Raw genomic sequence first — 23,310 nt, 5'->3', positions numbered from 1 at the left:
GATAAATCGGGGGAATTGTTATTGTATCGCGGCTCTAACGATTTTTGACGATTTAAAATATATCGGATGATATTTTAAATCGTCAAAAAACAATTCACATCCCTACTATTTATAACAGTGGTCAGTCCAGGTCACAAGTATCTGGCAAGCTCCCAAACAGTAAATTGATCCTATGCGGCTATTGTATAGTGATAAGTAGTGGCTATTCCCTAAAAGATGAATTTTAAAAGCCCTGCACGTGTCAAAGCTGGGAGATATGAAAGTATCTCGGGCCGGAGTGTGCCGCATGGATTTAAGAAGCTTGCGAGTACATAGGTATCTCTTGGTATGCACACAAATCGAAAAGTTTAAAAAAGGTCCAGGGCGTGAAGGGTGGTCTGGGTCATGGGCATTCTGGGAAGTTGCCTTGAAATATGCATGCCAGTCCCCTACCGCGTAACTTTACTTCTGCTGTGGATGGCATGTAAGTATTAAAATTATAAAGCCTAGGCAAGTCAACGGGGTTATAAGGGTCAGGGTGAAAGGAGGGTGTTAGGAAGTCTGATCCGCTAACTGGGGGAATTGGGAACGAACTGGAAAAAAGGGCTATTGCATCGGCATGAGTTGTTTTTAAAATTCCCCCCACTTACGTGGTAAAGCCGGCATTTGCACACACATGCACATGTCCATATAAATTGTGCACACATGTACACACATACTGGCGATTTTATACCATGCATGTATATATGGCGCAGCAGATGCTGCCACCATAAGAATGCTTGGCAGATTAAATGGACCGTTTGGTCCTTTTCTGCCGTCTCTTCTATGTTTCTAAATGTTTTTAACTGTCTTAACCACATCCTCCAGAGCTTAATTATGCATTGAGTGAAAAATAATTTTCTCTAATTTGTTTTGAATGTGCTGATAACTGATTTATATTTGCACATTCTATTCTATTCATGATTTTATAGACCTCGGTCACATCCCTCCTCAGCAGTCTTTTCTCCAAGCTGAACAGCTCTAATCTCTTTAACCCTTCCTTATAGGGGAGCCATTCCATACCCTTTATCATTTTGACAGCTCTTCCATACCTTTTTCAAAGTAATTATCTTTTTGAGATGCAGCGACCAGAACTACACATAGTATTCCAGGTGCGGTCTCACCATGGAGCGAAACAGAGGCATTATGACATTCTCTGTTTTATTCTTCATTCTTTTCCTAATAATTCCTAACATTCTGTTTGCTTTTTTCACCACCACCGCACACTGAACTGAGGATTTCAAAATAATGTCCACTATGATGCCCAGATCCATTTCCTGGGTGGTAACTCCTAACATGGAACCTAGCATCATGTAACTACTATGTGGGTTACTTTTCCCCATGTGCATCACTTTGCACTTGTCCACATTAAATTTCATCTGCCATTTGAATGCCCAGTCTTCCAGTCTTGCAAGGTCCTCCTGCAATTTTTCACAATCCACTTGTGATTTTAACAACTCTGAATAATTTTGAGTCATCTGCAACTTTGATCATCACACTTGCTATTGCCCTTTCACTAGCCCCAGTACAGATCCCTGAGGCACTCCTCTGTTTACCCTTCTCCACTGAGAAAACTGACCATTTAGTCCTACTCTCTTTCCTATCTTTTAATCAATTTGCAAGCCTTCTATCTCATGACTTTATAATTTTCTCGGGATTCTCTCATGGGACACTTTGTCAAATGCCTTCTGAAAATCTAAATACACTGTATCCACTGGCTCACCATTATCCACATGTTTATTAACCTCGTCAAAAAAATGTAGCAGGTTGGTGAGGCAAGACGTCCCTTGAGTAAATCTATGCTGGCTGTGTCCCATTAAACCATGTCTTTCTATATGTTCTGTGATTTTGTTCTTTACAATTGTTTCTATGATTTTTCCTGGCTCTGAAGTCAGATTTACAAGTCTATAATTTCCAGGATCATCCCTGGAGTCCTTTTAAAATATTGGGGTTATATTGGCCACTTTCCAATCTTCACGTACAATGGATGATTTTATTGATAGATTACAAATTATTAATATTATATCTGCAATTTGATTTTTTAATTTTGGCTGAATATTACTGGGTGAGCCATTTAGATGAATAATTATGATGATATTCATCTAAATGGCTTTTGAATATGGATGTTATTGTGATCATTATTGCCAAGTGACTCCAACATCATTACTTCTTACACCAAATCATGTGTCCCACTAAGGATTAGGTCTAAAATAACTCCCCCACTTGTAGATTCTTGTACCAGAATCTCCATGAAACAGTCATGTATTTCATCTAGAAACTTTACCTCCTGAATCTCCATGAAACAGTCATGTATTTCATCTAGAAACTTTACCTCCTGAGCATGTCCTGCTGAGGAGGTAAAGTCTAGTCAATACTTGGGTTATCAGGGCCAGTGCCTGGTGTGTGCCTGTTAATTGTCAGTAGCAGTCAGTTTTAAATGTTTTAACCACTTTTTATGTAGGATTTAAAACACAAAATACAGGGTTTTTTTCTGTTTTTAGCTAGGAGCAGCAAAACCCAGAGGGAGCGGGAAATACATGAGTAAACTAGACTTGAATTTAACTGTTGTAGATATCAGGTATATATATATATATATAAACTGGATATGAATCGACAGCTGAGAAGTTGGCCCTTTGATACACATAGCTCAATAAATTGTAGGATGATTCTGGACAGCTAACTGCAGATGCAGACTTTTTCTATCAAATAAGGTATGATACTGAAGTGACTCCATGAACAGGGTGCCCTTGCCAAACCATCAGATTCATAATAAACTCTAGCTAATTAAAGGCATCACTATATAATGCCTATGTTAAATGACTTCCTTCTCATTCATAGACCCAGTCACAGTATGTTAGCAACTCAGTCTTATCTAATCACATGTTTGGAAGGCCTGTCCACAGGATGCCAGTCAGGTAGGTATCTAAGAACTAGCTAATCAATGAGAGCTGCCTAGCATCAGACAATAGATGCTCATCAGCCAGATGCTTATAATGACAAGCTAAAGCTTCATTTATGATGACTGCATATAAAACTACAAGCACAGGAGCTCCAACCAGGAAGATTACAACAGATCACAGGGCATTGCAGAGGGTCCTGACTAGATTGAGACTTGCCCTGTTAAAGACTTAAATTTGGCAAATGATTTCTGAAGCAGCTGAATTTCAGACGATATAAACTTTGGAAGGAGGTCTGATATTTCTGTTTACTGTTATCTGACCAGCCATACAGGGTAGAGCTGTAGCCAGGTCATTTGACACTTACAGCCAAGCAAAAAAATGCGCTCTCACCCTGAACACCAAAACAGCACCACAAGCTGGGAGACTCTGTTAAATGTACAGGGCTTTAATTTCTATTTTGACAGCAATTTCCTGTTACTCCTTTGGACTTCCAGCTCAGTTGGACCCAGTACGGAGATCCTGACACCATAAGCCTTCATTCAGAAACTGAATTGGAAACCCCAAGAAGCCAGACTTTGCATGCCATGCAACATCAAAGAAACATAAATACATTTCCTTCTGTTGTACAAAATAAAAGATATCATGATCTGCTTATTCCCAAAGATGACATATTCCATTCACTAAACTGAATATAAAATGCTTTTTTTCTATCCTTACTAACTGGATATTTTATTTTTCTAATCACTTTGGTCCTCATCTCTTTATGCTGCTTTCCTCTTCTTGGTCTCCTAACTCAGGAGACCAAGTTAGGAGACCAAGTTTCTGTTTAATCTCTCGCCTCCTGTTTTCTTCAGTTCCTCCCCTACATCTCTGTCTAATATATTATATTTGCATTAGTGTTGTGGTGCCAAACAGAAAACCCTGCAAAAAAAACAACAAAAAACCACTTGGAACTCATGTGGTATTAGGCCTATGGTAATGCTGTTGGGTATGGGCTTGCCTCTGGGAAAACCATTAGTAAACCATCCATATCAAAACAGCACTAACTGCCAGCACTCAAACAGTATCATCCCTACCTATGAAAAGGCAACATTGCAAATATTACACCAGGCCCTAAAATACGAATACACCTCTTATTAAGAAAACAAAACAAGCCAGCCTGCTACACAGAAACTACACGTTAGCAGAATACCTCACTTGGTCATACGTGTAGAACACAGACATACCCTCCTCACTAAATACAATGGGGCGGATTTTAAAAGCCCTGCTCGCGTAAATCCGCCCGGATTTACGCGAGCAGGGCCTTGCGCGCCGGCGCGCCTATTTTCCATAGGCCTGCCGGCGCACGCAGAGCCCCGGGACTCGCGTAAGTCCCGGGGGTTTTTGTCAGGGGCGTGTCGGGGGCGGAGCCGATCGACGCAGCGTTTTGGGGGCGGGACGCAGTGTTTCGGGGGCGGGCCCGGAGGCGTGGCCGCGCCCTCCGGAACCGCCCCCGGGTCACGTCTCGGCGCGCTAGCGGCCTGCTGGCGCGCGGGGATTTACTTCTCCCTCCGGGAGGCGTAAATCCCCGGACAAAGGTAGGGGGGGAGTTTAGATAGGGCCGGGGGGGTGGGTTAGATAGAGGAAGGGAGGGGAAAGTGAGGGGAGGGCGAAAGCGAGTTCCCTCCGAGGCCGCTCCGATTTCAGAGCGGCCTTGGAGGGAACGGAGGCAGGCTGTGCAGCTTGGCGCGCGCCAGCTGCACAAAATCGGCAGCCTTGTGCGCGCCGATCCTGGATTTTAGCAGATACGCTTGGCTACGCGCGTATCTGCTAAAATCCAGTGTACTTTTGTTTGCATCTGGTGCGCCAACAAAAGTACGCAAACGCGCATTTTTTGTAAATCTACCCCATAATAAAGAGACCATAAAGAATAAATATAAATATGCAGACAAAAACTGAACTGGAAACTGTAACAAGCCAAACTCTGTATGCAGTGCAACAAAGGAAAAACAGAAATATCACCAGTCCTCATCAAACATCAAACAATAACATAAAAAAATATAAAACAGTAATCATAATAGTAAAACCATACTAAAAAGAAATATTTCAAAACAGCTGATGAGTAGAACCACATCCAATAATTAAAAACTCATATAAAAGTTTTCTCCTAATGGCAATAGAATATTTCAAAACAGCATATATATCAAAATGCACATTTACGTGTGTGTGTGTGTGTGTGTGTATGATTCAGCATATGAGAGAGTGAACAAAAGTGTGTGTGTTACAGAGAAAGTGAGGAGATAGTTTGTGTGCTAATCTATGACAGACTCTGGGCATCTGGAAATCAGAAGTTCATAGGTATGGAAAGCAGGGTATTTTGTAATCCTTATTTATTTATTTTTTATTTATTTAACATGTTTTGTATACCGTCATTCGGTTTAGCCATCACAATGGTTTACAGGAAAAAAAAAATATATGAGTACAGAGTAAAATTAGGGCTTTAACAGAAAGTATAACATAGTTGAAAATAGGTAACATTGATGGAAATAATAGTAGAGGTTAGTTCTTATAAGTAGAAAAAGGTCTTGAAATAGTATTGTTGTTTCATGGTTATGTTGAGATTTCATGTGTGTACCGGTTGGTATCTCTGATTTCTTGGTGTAGTCTGGTTGGGAGTCTGTTGGTGTTGATGATTAAGTGTTTTTGAGAAGGCTCTGGTAAATAGCCATGTTTTTAATTCTTTTTTGAAAGTTTTGGTGTCAAATTGTATTCTTATATTGAGGGGTAAAGAGTTACATAGAGAGGGACTCTCTCTCTGGTTGATTAGTTTGAATTAGTTTGAATTATTTGAATTTGGTTGATTAGTTTTAATTACCGGGTGTTCTCTCTTTTACATGCTCAGTCATGCACACATATATGCTCATCCTTTCTCTCTCATTCTCAGTCATACACACATAGAAATGCTCATTTGTTCTATCTCACAAACTCATACACACACGCTCGTTTGCTTTCTCTCATGCTTTCTCATACACACACACACACACACACACACACACATGCTCGTTTGCTCTCCCTCTCACACATGGTCAACCATTCACACATACACACACACACACATACATACATACTTGCTAGTGCTTTGAAACACATGCTCATATACACACACACTCTCATTCACTCTCTCTAACAATCTCAATTCATATCTTTTCACAATCATTGCTCTGATTTATTGGCAAGACTTTTGAAAGATACCGGATCTTTCATAGATTGAAATTAAAGGATCCATATTCACAAAATATTTTTTGAGTCATTTTGTTGCCATTTAAAAGAAAAAGGACCAGTAAAAAAAAAAATTATGTTCTTCTTGGTCTCTTCCTACTTGCATTTTGTATGCATGGTGGGGTCTGCGGTCCTAGCCACCCTCTGTCATGTAACAGGGTAGACAGCCAGGAAGTGTGGTCCTGGCTATCCTCTGTCATGCAACAGAGTAGACAGCCAGGAAGGTGTGGAAAACTTGAGGAGGGATATGGCAAAGTTTGAGAAATGGTCTAGAGACTGGCAGCTAAGATTTAATGCAAAAAAATGCAGAGTAAAGCATTTGTGTTGCAAAAACCCAAGGGAGAGGTACAGTATTGGAAATGAAATTCTTCTAAGCACAAAAGAGGGGCAAGATCTAAGGGTGACTGTATCTGATAGGGATGTGAATCGGGCTTCGGACGATTGAAAATATCGTACGATATTTTCAAAATCGCCAGAAATCGGGGGCTCCCCCAAAACGATAGGAAAACCCCACGATATTGTTCGTGGGGGTTCTCTTATCGTTTTGGGGGAGGGTGGGAAAAACGGCACACAAAAATAACCCCTAAACCCACCCCAACCCTTTAAAACTAATCCCTTAGCTTCCCCCACCCTCCCGACCCCCCAAAAAACCTTTTACAGGTACCTGGTGGTCCAGTGGGGGTCCCGGGAGCGATCTCCTGCTCCCGGGCCGTCGGCTGCCACTAATCAAAATGGCGCCGATGGCCCTTTGCCCTTACCATGTGACAGGGTATCCATGCCATTGGCCGGCCCCTGTCACATAGTAGGAGCACTGGATGGCCCGCGCCATTTTTAAAGATGGCACCGGCCATCCAGTGCTCCCTCCATGTGACAGGAGCCGGCCAATGGCACGGATACCCTGTCGCATGGTAAGGGCAAAGGTCATCGGCGCCATTTTTATTTGTGGCAGCCGACGGCCCGAGAGCGGGAGATCGCTCCCGGGACCCCCACTTGACCACCAGTTACCTGTAAAATGTTTTTGGGGGGGTCGGGAGGGTGAGGGAAGCTAAGGGATTAGTTTTAAAGGGTTGGGGTGGGTTTTTTGTTTATCGGCTCGGGCGCAGCCGATAAACAAAACCGCGATCAGGCCGGACGAAAAAAAAACATGATGTGAATCTGAACCGGAATCCGAACCGATTCCGGTTCCGATTCACATCTCTAGTATCTGATGATCTTAAGGTGGCCAAACAGGTGGCTAAAGCAAAGGCAAAATCCAGAAGGATGCTTGGCTACATAGGGAGAGGAATGGTCAGCAAAAAAAGGAGGTGATATTACCCCTGTATAGGACCCTAGTGAAACCTCATTTGGAATACTGTGTATAGTTTTGGAGACCGCACCTTCAAAAGAATATTAACTGGGTAGAGTTGGTTCAGAGAGTGGCTACTAAAATGATCAATGGTGTTTGTTCTAAGGCATAGGGGATAGACTTAAAGATCTAAACATGTATATCCTAGAGGAGAGGAGAAATAGGGGAGATATGATGGAGACATATAAATATCAGATTTCCATGTATTGGAGGTTAGCCTCTTTTAACAGAAAGGAGGCTGTAGAACAAGGGGTCATGGGTTGAGGGCGAAAGGTGTAATCTTTGAAAATATTTCTTTACAGAGAGAGGGTGGTGGATGCATGGAACAGCCTCCCAGTGGAGATGGTGGAGGCAAAAACACTATGGGCCAGTTTTTTAAACCTAAGCGTGGGCAAAGATTTGTGTGCGCAACCCGGCACGCACAAATCTACGCCCGATTTTAGAACATGCACGCGTAGCCGCGCGCATGTTATAAAATCCGGGGTCGGCACGCGCAAGGGGGTGCACACTTGTGCACCTTGCACATGCCGAGCCCTAGCGGAGCCCCGATGGCTTTCCCTGTTCCTTCTGAGGCCGCTCCAAAATCGGAGCAGCCTCGGAGGGAACTTTCCTTCCGCCCCCCCCATCTTCCCTTCCCCTACCTAACCCGCCCCTAGCCCTATCTAAAACCCCCCCGACCTTTGTTGATGAAGTTACGCCTGCCTCTTGGCAGGTGTAGGTTGCGCGTGCTGACACAGTCAAACAAATCTGCTTCATTTTTTTGAAGGGGTTAATAAACATGTAGTTAAAGGTGAATCGGTAGATGTAGTGTAATTTCTACCTTTAAAGTTACATTGTAAACCGGTATGATGTATGCATACTAATACCGGTATATAAAAGTTTTTAAATAAAATAAAATAAATAAATAAATGTAGTGTATTTGGATTTTCAGAAGGCGTTTGACAAAGTCCTCATGAGAGGCTTCTAAGAAAACTAAAAAGTCATGGGATAGGAGACGATGTCCTTTCGTGGATTACAAACTGGTTAAAAGACAGGAAACAGAGAGTAGGATTAAATGGTCAATTTTCTCAGTGGAAAAGGGTAAACAGTGGAGTGGCTCAGGGATCTGTACTTGGACCAGTGCTTTTCAATATATATATAAATGATCTGGAAAGGAATACGACGAATGAGGTTATCAAATTTGCAGATGATATAAAATTATTCAGAGTAGTTAAATCACAAACGGATTGTGATACATTACAGGAGGATCTTGCAAGACTGGAAGATTGGGCAATCAAATGGCAGATGAAATTTAATGTGGACAAGTGCAAGGTGTTGCATATAGGGAAAAATAACCCTTGCTGTAGTTACAAGATGTTAGGTTCCATATTAGGTGCTACCACCCAGGAAAAAGATCTAGGCATCATAATGGATAATACTTTAAAATCGTCGGCTCAGTGTGCTGCTGCAGTCAAAAACCCAAACAGAATGTTAGGAATTATTAGGAAGGGAATGGTTAATAAAACGGAAAATATCACAATGCCTCTCTATCACTCCATGGTGAGACCGCACCTTGAATACTCTGTACAAATCTGGTCACCGCATCTCAAAAAAGATATAGTTGCGATGGAGAAGGTACAGAGAAGGGCAACCAAAATGATAAAGGGGATGGAACAGCTCCCTTATGAGGAAAGGCTGAAGAGGTTAGGGCTGTTCAGCTTGGAGAGGAGACGGCTGAGGGGGGATATGATAAGATCATGAGAGGTCTTGAACAAGTAGATGTGACTCGGTTATTTACACTTTCGAATAATAGAAGGACTAGGGGACATTCCATGAAGTTAGCAAGTAGCACATTTAAGACTAATCGGAGAAAATTATTTTTCACTCAACGCACAATAAAGGTCTGGAATTTGTTGCCAGAGGATATGGTTAGTGTAGTTAGTGTAGCTGGGTTCAAAAAAGGTTTGGATAAGTTCTTGGAGAAGAAGTCCATTAACGGCTATTAATCAAGTTTATTTAGGGAATAGCCACTGCTATTAATTTCAACAGTAGTATGGGATCTTCTTAATGTTTGGGTAATTGCCAGGTTCTTGTGGCCTGGTTTGGCCTCTGTTGGAAACAGGATGCTGGACTTGATGGACCCTTGGTCTGACCCAGCATGGCAATTTCTTATGTTCTTATGTTCTAAAATCATAAGATGTAAAGTATATTAGGACAAGAAAAAAAGAGAGAGATTCCAGAACCAAACAAAAGCTGGAAGGAAGTTTCTAGAAACAGGCAAGATTGATATTTTGAAGGCTGAAGCTAGCACCGCTGCTGCAAAATGGGATTAGGATAGAAATAACATATCTTTTGTGCACAAGCCCTGTAGAAAAGAGCCATTAGACAAGTTCAAATTTATTGCATTTGTCCTGGATAATGCAAAAGTTAATTGTGTTTATTTTTGTTCATTTCATCTATGAATTCCCTAACATACCATTATTAAAAAATTACTGCTTTCTCTTTCAGGTTTCCTGCTTGGGGTCTTATTTAATAAAGTTTCTTTCCATTGGCACAGAATGGAAAACAAAATGCATTTTTGAATGAGTCCCTTGATGCCCATAACCCCTTTCCATAATGTTGTGGTATTCTGCTTATTGACAAATGGTGTTTCTCTTTTACTCTCTCTGAGGACAGACTGAAAAAAAAAAGGTTTGATCTGATGTATGCTTGTGACTCTGGAAGCAAAACTTTCTTTTTAGATGTCATAAAACTGACCCTTGTTCCAAAGGAAAAATTTAAGAAAATCACAGAGTTTTCAAGAAGGTATTGCATGCACTGCAAGGAAGTTATCGAGTTAAGATATCTTTTCTTACTGACTCTTTGATCTTCTTCCCCTTCTGGGACCTGCAGTTCTGTCTGAGATAAACACATTTAGGCATTTCCTCATCTCATCTATGATGCATTCCGTCTCATATTCACTCATTTTTACTCTTTCTCGTTGACTTTGGAAAGGCAGTTTTTCTTCTCGGTGTATTGTGGGCCAATTGAATTCCCCATTCCTGTACTTTTCTGAGCCTCTCAGTCAATACATGTGTTGCTTTTCTGAGCAGTATAAATTTCTCAAAACATGAGTCATTAACTAGCTCACTCTCTCCACATTTTGCTCTCAGCAGATTACCCTTCTGCCCTGTTCCTGTCCTTGGGATATCAAGTCGCCCAATACAGATGCTGAAGGAGAGGATGAGGAAAGAAGAAAGAACTTTATTGCTCATCGCATCTTCAGCTTTTAGAAAAACATCTGCAGCGAGCCTTGGGAAGTGTTCATTCGCCTGTGGGATCTGTAGTTGGCAGCTGTGAAGACCTTGGAAAGATACTGAATTATGCAGCTCTGCCCCGACGTGGGCCACCCATGTGATTTGTCTCTCCTGATTTATCATGCCGGTTTCTATCATGGCTGCCAGCAGTGTGAAGCCCCTTTTCTGGGAGGTTTTCCCACCCATGCCTACCTGTCGGGTTTACTGTACCCCTGTCTACCAGGATGGGCACCTCTTTGTTGTGGGAGGGTGCAGCAAAGAAGGTCTTCCTCTGGACACCGTGGAGATGCTGGACGTGGTTTCTCAGAAGTGGACAGTGCTGCCGCCATTACCTACCCCCAGGGCGGGGGCAGCTGCAGTCAACTTGGGGAAACAGGTCCTCATCATTGGGGGCATGAATTCTGACCAGAGTCCCCTGGCATCAGTTGAAATATACAATGCAGATGAGGGGAGGTGGGAGAAAAAGGCCTCCCTGGGCCAGCCGTCTATGGGCATAACGGCTATCGCAAAAGGTAAGACTAGAAGAGCAGTAAAATGTGTCCTATGGGTCTCTTATTTCTGGATCCTTTTTTGCTAATTCTTCTTCCCTTTACAAGCAAAATCTATCCATTAAAACTTCTTTAAGAATACAAAAATATCTATTTTTTCCAAGTGGATTTTCCTTTTCATGAATTGCATCAGACTGACTCTTTAGTCCTACATACCCCATGCCCATTTTACAGATACAGCACTGGCAATAACTGTGTTAAGTTTTTAAAGCTACTTCCACCAGTATCGATCCAGATAAACCAGCATGCTTCCATGTGACTCTCAGCAGAACCTACATGCAGTTAATGCATGGATACTTTTAAAGCATAAACAACTGAAAGGTGATCATAGAATGAAATGTATAAAAATTGGAAGGGGGAGGGAAGAGGCCATAGCAAAAGGTATGCACTTTTATTCCGAAATAAGCATGAAAAAAAATAAATTTAGTACATCTGAACAAAACGAAAGGAAACACAGGAAGAAGACCAAAACAGGAGGCAATAGAATCAGGAACATATTCTGTTCTGTTCCGAAGAGTCTATCAAATACGTCTAAAGACCATCTCTAAGGGAGAGCAGGAGATTTCATTTGAAAACCAGTTTAACCTTTGAATGATAATTAGGATGCTGATAAATGCCAGCTGTGATGGGAAGTGTACATCTGTTCACTCAGAGTTGGACTGAGACCTCTGCTGCTGGAGAAGCCAGAGGCAGACTCTGCCCCAGTCGCTTCTATTTCAGAGCCTCTGCCCTTTCCCAGCCACCCCCATTGCAGACTCATCTTTCCAATTTGAATGTCCACGTCACTACTGAACGTGGACATAATAATGGTAAGCAAAACAAAAGCTAAGAATTAATAGAAACCAGGCCTAGCTAGTCTCCCTGGCAACGGTATTGCTGGTTGCCATGGAGTCGCCCATTCCATATCTACATTGACTTGACCCTGGCCATCATTCTCCCAGAGCATAATTAAATTGCATACCCCGTGGTTCATTAACCTCCCAGCGGATTGAAACTGGGGCTGCCTGCGTGCCAACACTTGTTTGGTTAAGCAGCTGCCTGGAGAATGAGATGCATTTCATGCTCACACCCCCACCCTGCCTTTAAACATGAAACCCGTTTAGCAGTTCACACCATGTTCCATGTTACAGACTGGCTGCCTCCACGTCGATCCTCTTCATGTGCCACCAGTGCCATTTATCGTGAAGTAAGTAGTAGACAGCGTCTGATGAAAGAAAGCTGCGCCCTCTCCTGCATCAGTTCCTCGGAAAAGAGCCGGGTGCATAACATATCCGCCACTGGCTAAATCCCTGACAAGAGAAGGCAAGTCCCAAGTGTAGGACTTCATCTCCTCCAAGTGGTGGAATTTGTAAACGGGCTGTGCACCTTCCTACGTTCATTAGCAGGGCTGCTGCAAGGGTGTTAGGTGCACTAAGTAAAACCTTCGGTCTTGTGCCCTCCACTCTTTCCGATTCATTTCAAGCCAATGGGCCACAGCCCACTCTCCCCCCCTCCCCACCCCAGCCCCCTTATCAATCATAATGACACCATCACCATCCCTCCCAGAATAGTCCTATAAAAACACATGATTGTACATCAAATGCTGAAGGCACTTTTCAAAAGGGATTTTCACAGGCAAAAAAGCATTTTATGTGCATAAATTACCTGTCAGAAAATTGCCCACTCACTCTATATGGCAGGAAAGAGTGTACCCATCGTTCTGAAAGTCTCATCCTTTTATCTGCATTGTAATGGAAGTGTTCCTGGGGTAGGATTAAATCAAGGGAGAAATCTATGTGCAGAGTTTTGGATTTTCACAACTATGCACATAGTCTTGGTTAGAAAAATTATACGCAGAAAATGGAGGTGCACATCTCTTTTCCTTAGGCAATGTGAAAGTAAGCACATACTTTTCCTTTGAAAACTGGAACAAAGTCTGCAGACAGAAAGTACCAGTGGACCTGGCTGAAATGCGGGTATTTTTTAAATTGCCCCCAGTTATTGTTTTATATATCTAAAACTATTTCTGTCTATATTTAGTTTAAATCTGTTTCAGAACTCATGTCACAGTGTCTGATGAATGTGGCATCTGTGATTTTTGAGAGTAGACTGCAAAAGGAAAATCAAGAAATACGTACCTCATTGGTTGAAGGTAATCTCAGACATGGCTGGCTCTGCCTGAACTAGGATATTTACTCTTACTACTCAACCTACAAAAAGAAATTCAAATTCTGCTGTCACTTATGTAACAGTGGCGCACAAACTCCCTCCATTACCTGGAACTTTGTGAAGTGACACACAATCCTTAAAAAAAATAAATAATAAACAGAAGTTATATAGCAAACCTGTCTTACCAAAACGGCACTATTTCCAAGAAATCAAACAGCAACAACCTTATCTATGAAAAGGCAACACTGCAGATATTACACAGTGTCTAGAACACAAATACCCCTCCTATTAGGAAAACTGAACAAGTCTGATTGCTACAGATCCCTACACAGAAACAACACAATAGCAGAATACTTCCTCTGAGTCACACAGGCAGAACAGACCCTGACAAAATACATAGTAAGGTACCAGAAATTAGAAACAGAAATATACAGACAAAACCTGCACTCTGCTCTGCTATCCACTTTCTTCCTTACAAACAGGAGGAGAAGGGAGATGGGAACAACACGTTGGGAGGGGACGTGAATCAGGGAGCAGAGTAGTTCTCCTTAGCTGTACTCAGTGCAGGCCAGCCTCATCCTGTTCCCTGCACAGTAGGTGGGGGGACAACAGGAGGGAGGTGGCAGGATTATGGAGCAGAGAAGCTCTTCTTTGCTATGCTTAGTGCACGCCAGCCTCTCCTGAGCCCTGCACTGCCTGGGAGGGAAGAGCTGGAGCAGTAAGTAGAACAGCTGTTTTTCTGCTGCCTACAATGTTTGCCCCTCTGTCAGTTCCTAAAATTGTAGTGTGTGTCTAGTTTACCTAATGGAGGAACTAGCATTGTTTACTAGGATATAATGAAGCTTATGTATAGATGAGAAATGGGATCAGAGACATTGTGTTATTCGTAAAAGTTAATTTGAATGTGACGTGGCAATCTGAATTCAAGGCATCCCATGGTCAGTAACCATGTCTCCAGCAGAAATGGGCCAGATTTGACAACTGGTACACTGTGTTCAGAATGTATTTATTTATTATTTATTTAACAGTTTTATATACCGCAGTTCCGGTAACAAAGTTACTAATCACTTCGGTTCACATTTCAACAATTACAATGACAATATAAAGAATAATTTATAATGTCTTACATAGAACAGGGTGAGTGAAACTTAGATAATAACTTACAATGAACAGGGAGAATACAATTTATAAACAAATAGCTTGGAGGAACAGAGTTTTGGTAGCCACCCTGGTCCTGAAAAAACACTGCAGTCTCTCCAGGCTTTCAAGGGACTTTGCACCTTGAGAACTATCCAGAAAGGAGGATGTAGATGTACAGGAGCCTTCTTTGGATGATTTACAAATGATGACAACAACATGCTTGGCTAATTCTTATGCCAACTCAATGCAAGATATTACAGCCCATACTGAATCTTGAGAGGGCCCTTAGAAAGCCCATCATTCAATCTCCCCTTCCCCTTTCGCTCCCTGCTCCAGCTCTCATTCCATCTGTCCTCCCCCCTCTCTGCCTATCACTCTCTTTCCCTTGTCCTTTTTAGCCAGTTAGGAGCAAACAAGAAGTTCCACACAAGAGCTAACAGCGCCCACTTTCTGTGACATGCACATGACCATGCATATTCGTGAATACCAAAATAATACCCCCGTCAGGATATCTTGGACCACCTGAAAATTTGGTGCAGGCAAAACATCAAACACAGTTGTTAGGGTGGAAAACATAGACACACACACATAAGAAAAGTAGGCTTATGAAATCACTTTGTCTCTTTCAGAAATTAGGCTGAAAAGGGAAATGCTCAGCCTCTGGAAGGGAAGAAGGACTGTACAGGTGCTGATGGGCAGGAGGGGTTCCGATGGGGAACTGTGATAGAGGACATGACAGAAAGCCTCAGATTACCTTAAAGGACCGGCTCCAGCTATCTGGCCCGGTCCACCTTAAGACAGACAGGAAGGGGATCCTCAGGTGGGGGCGTTTCCCTGAGCCAAGGGATAAAAAGGTGAGGGGCCCTGAGCGAGAGAGAGACAGAAGCCCCAGGAAGATGAAGAAAGCTGTAATCAAATGCTGTGTCTGTTTTGGACGTTTTCTTTTGCTTGTCAGTCTGCTGAGGTAAGCAGCCATTTTCTTCTGTTCTGTTATACAATTCTGTAAATAAACTGTTGAAAAGCAGACCAGATTCCAGCCTGGTCTGTTCTCCGGCCTACCACAGTCCTAGACCGCTCCAAGGGTATCACAGGAACAGCACAGAAACATCTCAGTTTACTTAAGCTACATAATGGCAGAGAATGGCTAAATAGAGTTTTCCACAAGCTTGAACACTAATATATCCCAAAGACTGAATGAAGAAGAAGTGATTACCTGTGACGTTCCCATTCCTATCAATAAAAAGCTTGATGCTAGGAAACCAGACACAGTGGTAAAGGAGAAAAAGACAAGAATAGCAGTGCTAATGGAAGTGTCAGTACCAAGTGACTACTCTGTAAAACATATAGAAAGAGAGAAAAGCTCCTTAAATTCTTAAGAGATGCAATCAGAAACCAAAACAAATGTGGCATATAGATATAGGAATAGTGCCAATTATATTAGGCAGCACTGGCTTGATTAAAAAGAACTTCCAAATGCACCTTGGTATGTTGCCTAAAACATATGTATGGCTGAAAGAGGCTCTGGTTGAATGCAAGTATTAAGGGCATTATTTGAGAGACTGAGATCATATCAAAATACCCAGGCTTATGAGTGAGGTGCATTCCTGACATGGTAGAGACTTGAAAGTGCAAGGCATTCTGTGCTGTTCAAACCAAGTTTATTAAGTGAATCTCAGCAAGATATCAGGAGAAACATTTTACATTTACGGTCCCCTGACATGGACCACGTTTCAAAAACTGAGTTGGGAGGGACCAAATCTTATCGACAGCATTCAAACCATGTCTTAAACAGTGGAGGCCCATAAATGTAAAAAGTTTCTTCTGATATCTTGCTGAGATTCACTTAATAAATCTGGTTTGAACAGTGTAGAATGCCTTGGACTTTCAGATCTAAGTGCTTTAAAAATGCTGATGATTTGGCCTCCCATCTCTTTCTTCATACATGCACAAAATTAACCCTTTTGGAGACATTACCCGAAATATATGGGTAGAACAAAACAGAAGGATCATCATCTCAATGACTTTGTTTTAGACTGGCAAATTAAGGGGTAGATTTTTAAAAAATACGCACGCGTGCACATAGATGTGCAATTTTATAACATGTACGCATCATCGGGCTTCCTCAGTTCCCTCCCAGTCCGCTGCAATTAAGGAGAGGACTGGGAGGGAACTTCCCTACCCTCTACCCTAACCTCCCTTCCCCTTCCCCTCTCCTACCCGCCCCTATCCCTATCCTAGGTACACCCCATTTTTTTAACTTACCTTCTGCTCCTCCAAAGGAGCAGTAGCAGGTTGCCGGCGCACGATCCCTCGGCAAAGCGGCAAATGGCCACTGTACCAGCGCCTCCAGCCCTGTCCCGCCCCTCCCCCCTTTGCCGAGGCTCGGCTCTTGTGTGTGTAACAGGGGTTATGGGTGCGGTGTGCGCAAGGCCCGGCCGTGCGCGTAACCCTTGTTTTTTTTTTGTGCGCACGGGCCATTAAAAATCAGGCTGTAATTATTTAAAGGGAAATATTTGCTAAAGCTGCTTCTTTAAGGTCATTTCAAGTCTAGATCCAGCTATCTTGCATCATCATCCTAACATTTTGAGGACCCTAAGAGGTCTAGAAACCAGTGGATCCAGTTGGGTGAGGTGTCCTTTGTTGTTTAGTATATCATCCAGTGAAAGGAAGAACATTGTTGCCTTCGGATGGGGGATCATCACTCTGTGAAGCTGTAGCAATAGAGGGGTTGGGTGTATCCCCCTTTGAAGATACACTCTGATCTCAACAGACTCCTCCTCTTCATTCCTCTTGATGACCTTCCCCTTGGACCTGTGCCCTCCAGCTATAAGACGCCCCTAATTGGGTACTTACTCTGCCTAGTGGGAAATCTGACCCTGCTTGTGGAAGAGTTGCGTGAGACACTTTGGGCTTTGTTGGGGGCTTCAACGCGTAATCAAGCAACCCTTCAAAGTAATACAAAGTTTATCTAATTTTGCTGTCCTTTGAGGGCTCCTCAGGGTTGATGGTAGAAGCCATCAGGGGCCACTTTGTAATCCACCGTTGTTTTTTTACTTACCAAGCACACCAATCACTGACAGCTTTCACCATTTTTTCTTGTCAGGTGCAACAGAGGACAACTTATTTCATTTCTTAGAGCAAAACAGCAGGAAAAACAGGCCACGTGAGCCTGAGGTGCCTTAGTGTGCGTAGCGTGTGTGTATGCACTTTACACAGATGTTATAAAAAAAAAAATGCAGTAGGAAGGAAGCGCATTCGTAATGCACAGCCCCTGCAGAAGCGCATGAATATACAGTATATTAAAAATGTTATGAAAACAAACATCTCGGAGAGGATGACACAATTCTGGAATGACAGAGTCAAGACAGATGGCCCATGCTGATGGGATAATGAGATTTACACATTACTAGTGCTACTTTGGATGCATGTATCGCACATCTTCTCGCTGTGGGGATTGTTTCAAGTACAGTGTCAGTTTTGTGACTGCCCCCCCCTCCCCCGCCGTCAAATTCTGGTGTTCTTTGAAATGATGGCAAGCTGAAGTTATATATTAATGAGATGGATTTATGTTGTTTTAGTGCAGGCAGAGGGTGTGGCTTAGAAACTGAGATACCTTGTTTCTTCATTTTGAGGGGAGCGGGGTAGCAATTTTGATATCCGTATAGCATGAACTGTCTATAGTTCAGGAAGCTGGGCAACTGGGTAGACAGCTGGAGAGTGGATAACAGGAGAACTTACTTTCAGTAAAACATGGCAAGAGCCATGAGCTTTGAGGTAGGAAAGGCCCAAAATGAAAAATAAGAAAAAGCATTAGTTCTAATCTACGGGGGTGGAACTGGAACGCTGGGGCCTTCATATAACTTTATGATCATATTTTTCCTACCTTTTTTTTTTTTGGAGCCAGGTCCTGGGTGCTCTGCCCCAGATTGGTCCTAGCAGAGTGCTGCTTCTGGAATATATGGACCCAGGGAAGGCCCAGCAGGAGCAGGATACTCCCTAGCTTGTGGATTGTGAAGGGAATACCATTTTATTAGCATGCCTGGGAACTCTCTCTGGATTCAGGCACTCAGGGAATTTCCGTTAATTGCCAGGTTTCTGAGGAAGCAAGCTCCAGGCCTCTCTTTTTACCGGTTTACTGCTCCCTCTAGCCTCTCCAGGTCAGTAAGCCAGCAGGGAAGCGGGGAGCTCGGAGGGAGAAACTGGAGCGGGGGCTGCACACACAAAGCTCAGCCAGCAGCTGTGATTCCAGGACTTGGGACTCAAAGAGAATGAGGTGCTCAAGTCAGGGAGGTGGGAACAAAATGGGTGCTGGGGTCTGGGAGGAAGGCGAAGAATGCTGGGATTATCCCTGGAGAGGAGCAAAGTGGTGGTGATGAGAGAGTGTGTGTGAGTGTGGTTTTTTTTTTTTTTAGCAGGGAGGGGGTAGGGTAGACGTATTCATTATTCCTTCCACTCTCCACCTCCCCTGCTAATCTACAGCAATCTCAGCGTGACTACAACTCAAAAGTTCCCAGGTATGTTTATTAAAAGACTTTTAGCCTCTGTGGGCTTACTTCAGTATAGAGTAGTGTTTTATGCCTGCAGGCAAAGGAATGCATTTTAATGTAATCCACTCTTTGGCCAGCTGCAGTATGCTGGTCACCTGCTCTCATTTACCTGCTCTGAAAGCTGAAATCACTTTTACCCAGCCCTGTCTTGCAAGGCAAGACCCAGTCTCTCTAAACCAAAGTCCAGGATAATACATCTCTGAGTATTAATAGCTCTGAGCTCTCTTCTCTTACCCTCAGTCTCCTGCAGTTTTGACAGTAAAATGTATGCTTTAACCAGTGTTGCTCCACTTATGGGCGAATCCTGTTTATCTCAAGCAAGTAGCATATGGCAAGAAATGCAGCTTCCCAGTTGGGGGCTAAGTGCAATTAAGCACTGCAGACACAGCCGAAATCTCCAAATCAAGGCCTTGAAGAGAATTTCATTCTCTGGGCTGGGAGAAGGAACGCAGTCCATGCTTGACTAATTATCCTGAAGACCAGAACCAGGGCCGCTGTTTCTTCCATCTTTCCCGAGCTGCTTTGCTGCAGCTATCTCTGAATCAAGGACCATCTGCGACCCTTGCCTGACAGACTGTGCCTGGCCCTGGCCTTAACCCTGACATGGCAGTGGCAGAGAAAGCTGGAGGTTCTGCCTTTTTCTCCTTTGTGGTATGGTCAGGAAGGAAGATTGCGCTCAGCAGACTTCATGGGTTTTTGGGATTTTTTTTTTAACCATGTCAGAACCTGCGCGGCCTTGAATTTCTATACCAGTTCCCCCAGCCGCTTTTATTCCTTTCTGCAGAGAGATTAACTCAGCCTGTTGCTGTGTGTCTCAGCTGATCAACCTTTGCTCCTCTTTCCTCAGTAGGCAGAAATTGTCATCCAGTTCTAAGAAAGATTTCAACATTTCTGTTTTGACCTGAAGAAGGGGGTGTTAATTTCTAAAAGCTAGTCAAGCAATGTGTTAAGTAGTCTAATAAAAAGGTCTCACCTTATATTCTTTTTTTTTTTTGTTTGTTAAACTTTATTTCTGTGTATGCAACAGGGCAACCACACAACTTTATCCAGGGGGAGGGGATGTAAAGAAGTATGTTTTTACTGAGGCCTTGAAATTACAAGATTATAGTTAAAAAAAAAAAAAAAAAGATAAAGAAGTGAAATAATTCCAAGGAATGTCAATGTAAATAAAATTATTCGGTTTTCTCCAGAAACTGATCTCTAAATGTAATAAACAAATGAAACATAATAGTTGAAAAGAATGCAAACACTTCTGGACTATAGCAACAAAGCATTCAGTATCAAAGCTAGAAAATAAAAGAAATATTCATTGGATTAGCCTGAAGATTTTTTAAATGAGAGGGACAGCAAAATCTAATTTTATGGCTAAATTCACAAAAAGCTAATTACTCCCTCACTTGTTAGAAATGGCATAATTATGTCTGTTTGAGAATAAGGGCCAACTGGATTATTTAAAGGCAGTGGGGCAGATTTCTCTTGACTAATGCACCACAACAAATAGTGTCTCAACGCCATTCTGCTGCACTTGACCTTCACCAATGGCTCTGTGCAGTGACATCATCGCCATAGTGCATTATGGGAACTCAAAGCTGTCAAACATTGATGGATGCTTTCCTAGCCCCTATTTCATTGCTCTTGAATTTTACTTTAATTTTTTTTAAAAAGGTGTTAGAAAATTATCAAAATACTGGGGGCAAGATCCGTACGTGGGCGTTTTATTGTTTGTGAGCCATTTCCTTTAAGGTCCTCTGGAGTACTGTAGCATATGAGAAACTTAAAGCTTACAGAAATGTGTTATACATAGACACGGCAATTTTCAGAAGGCAAGCCATTTACCTGGGCAAAAGGGCTTTTTGAAAATTGCCCAACCTCCACGCAGCTAAAAAGCTTTTGTGGAGGTGTTCCTGGGGGCAGGGAAGGCAACAGTAAGCCTAGTTTTGTATAGAAAAAATACTTGAAGAGAAAGCAGGTGCAAATCTTTATCCTTATTAATATTTATATACCACCCTCTGCTATAGCTCAGGGCAGTTTACATCATAAAACATTCATAATATGAAATACAAACTTGACAAAAAGAGATAACAAATAATAAAAATTGCCAAAAGACATTAAATTACTAAAAATCCTTCATAAAAATGAAAATAAGACAGCACATAAAATAGTAAAAATAAAGGCAGGGATGATTACAATGCAGAATTAAACAAAACATTTTTTAGTGTTTTTTTAAAAATGTTTTTGAACATAGCACCAAGCATGGTTCAACTGGAAAAGTACATGGCAGGAACTTTTTCCTGGAACAATTTAGAAAGGAAAAGAATGATCATACTGTCCCTCTTATAGAACTGGGGTAAAGTCCCTGAGTAAAAGTACCCATGGACTTTGCAACTATGCAGGCCATATATATAATAATAATAATTTATTTTTTCTTATGTCACATTTCCCCATAAATACTCAAGGCATGTAACAGGAATATATAAAAATTGCCCCAAGAATGCAAAATAAGTAAATAAAGAAGATGGGTCGGATGGATCTCAAACATGGGAGCAGGCCTCTGGTTCAATGTAAGGGCTTGGCAAGTATACCCTGTACTCTAGGAATAATTTATCTGAGATATTCTCAACCCTCATTGACAAGTGTCTCTATAATGGGGAAGGCTACGCTGTACTCCAGGAATAACTTTTCTCCTAGGACAAGCAGGATGGTAGTCCTCACACATGGGTGACATCATCGGATGGCACCCAGCACCGAAAACTTATGAAAAAGTTTCTGGAACTTTGACTGAGCATGCCCATCATGTCCTATTCCACTTGTCCATGCAGGGTCCCTCTTCAGTCTCCTTTTTCCCATGGAGCTTTTGCCTCACGGTAGACTGAGCTTGTGGTTTTTCTTTAGAAATTGCTTTTGAAAACTTTTTTCACCATCCTTTTCAGGTTTTCACATGAATTCATCGAACACGAGTCCCTCTCGGTTCCCTCTAGTTTCCCCAGTCAGGTTTTTCAGCGGTTCAGTCAGTCTTATTTCAGGTCCGTTCCCCACCGTGGTGGCCCGCCATCACCGTCTCTTGGATTTTCCCTTTCTTTTCACTTGTCATGGCCTCGTCCGGTTTCCAAGGGTGCCCCAGTGTCCAAAGACCATGTCCATCACGGACCCCCATGAGGTGTGTGTCCTCTCCCTGGGGACATCGCATGACTTCCGGGTTTGCCTCACATGTGCCCAGATGACTTCCAAGGGATGTCACGCTTGATCGATGCCAGGGGTCCCAGACAGTCTCCAATGGTCCAGGTATCCATCACTGATCCACCTCGAGGTTCAGAGGAAGATCTGGCCAACCCTCCTACCTCCCAGTCCGTTTTGGCATCGGCAACTTTCGAGGAGTTGGAGCGTAGAATCCAGCTGGTGGTCGACCAAGCACTGCGCGGCATCGAACCAGTGGTACTGATGGTATCTGTACCCAGGCTCCTGGGTATCTGTACCCAGGCTCCTGGGTACAGATACCCAGGAGCATCTCAATGTGCTTATCGGTGTGTTACGAACTCAGCTGGTGCCAGTTCCTGGGGAGCCATTGATATCCGGCAGGGCACCAATGCTTCCCCTGACCGATGCTATGGTTGTCGCTGGTTCCTCCTCCGAAGAAGCCCCGTTGGTGCCGGTGCTGGCCCCACAGACTGTAGTCCCCATCCAGCTTTGCCAGGTCCGGCGCTGGTGCCTAGACCCTGGACAAAAGCTGAGCACCTAGGGTCCCATCCCCTGTGGATTACAGTGAGGATGAAGCCTTTCGACCCCTGGGGAGATGACATTGCGAAATCCTCCTCAGAGGACTTGTAAAGTCACCCCTCAGAATCTTCTGCTCCAGAGGAGCAAAGGAGGTCTCCCCCTGAGACTTGACCTTTGCAGGCTTTGTGCAGGTGATGGAGGAAGCCATCCCGTTTCAGTTAATGATGGAGGAGGATGCTTGGCACAAAATGCTGGAGATCCTTCAGTTCGTGGAGGCTCCAAAAGAGATTGTGGCGGTCCCTGTGCATAAGATCTTTAAGAAGTTGCTGTTGAGGATTTGGGAGCATCCCCTCATTGTTCCTCCTGTTAACAGGAAGGTGGACAGGGTTTACCTCATCCAACAAGCTACCAGATTTG

At 43.0% G+C, this 23,310-nt stretch overlaps 1 protein-coding gene across 7 annotated transcripts in view; it reads left to right on the top strand.

Moving 5' to 3' along the window:
• Nucleotides 1-23,310, top strand: part of KLHDC8B (kelch domain containing 8B) — a 205,607-nt gene that overhangs the window by 48,499 nt on the left and 133,798 nt on the right. For 5 of the 7 annotated variants that reach the window (XM_029601206.1, XM_029601201.1, XM_029601205.1 and 2 more), the window contains exon 2: nucleotides 10,656-11,308. In XM_029601206.1, coding sequence (XP_029457066.1) covers nucleotides 10,918-11,308 — 391 coding nt within the window. In that variant the 5' untranslated portion in view covers nucleotides 10,656-10,917. Of the gene's footprint in view, nucleotides 1-10,652; nucleotides 11,309-23,310 lie in introns of all 7 variants that reach the window. The other 2 variants (XM_029601202.1, XM_029601203.1) reach the window with 1 other exon arrangement.

The sequence above is a fragment of the Rhinatrema bivittatum genome, chromosome 4, assembly GCF_901001135.1.
Source record: "Rhinatrema bivittatum chromosome 4, aRhiBiv1.1, whole genome shotgun sequence".
NCBI lineage: Eukaryota > Metazoa > Chordata > Amphibia > Gymnophiona > Rhinatrematidae > Rhinatrema > Rhinatrema bivittatum.
The sequence above is the reverse complement of the archived record's forward strand: the minus strand, read 5'-3'. Positions and strand labels throughout refer to the sequence as shown.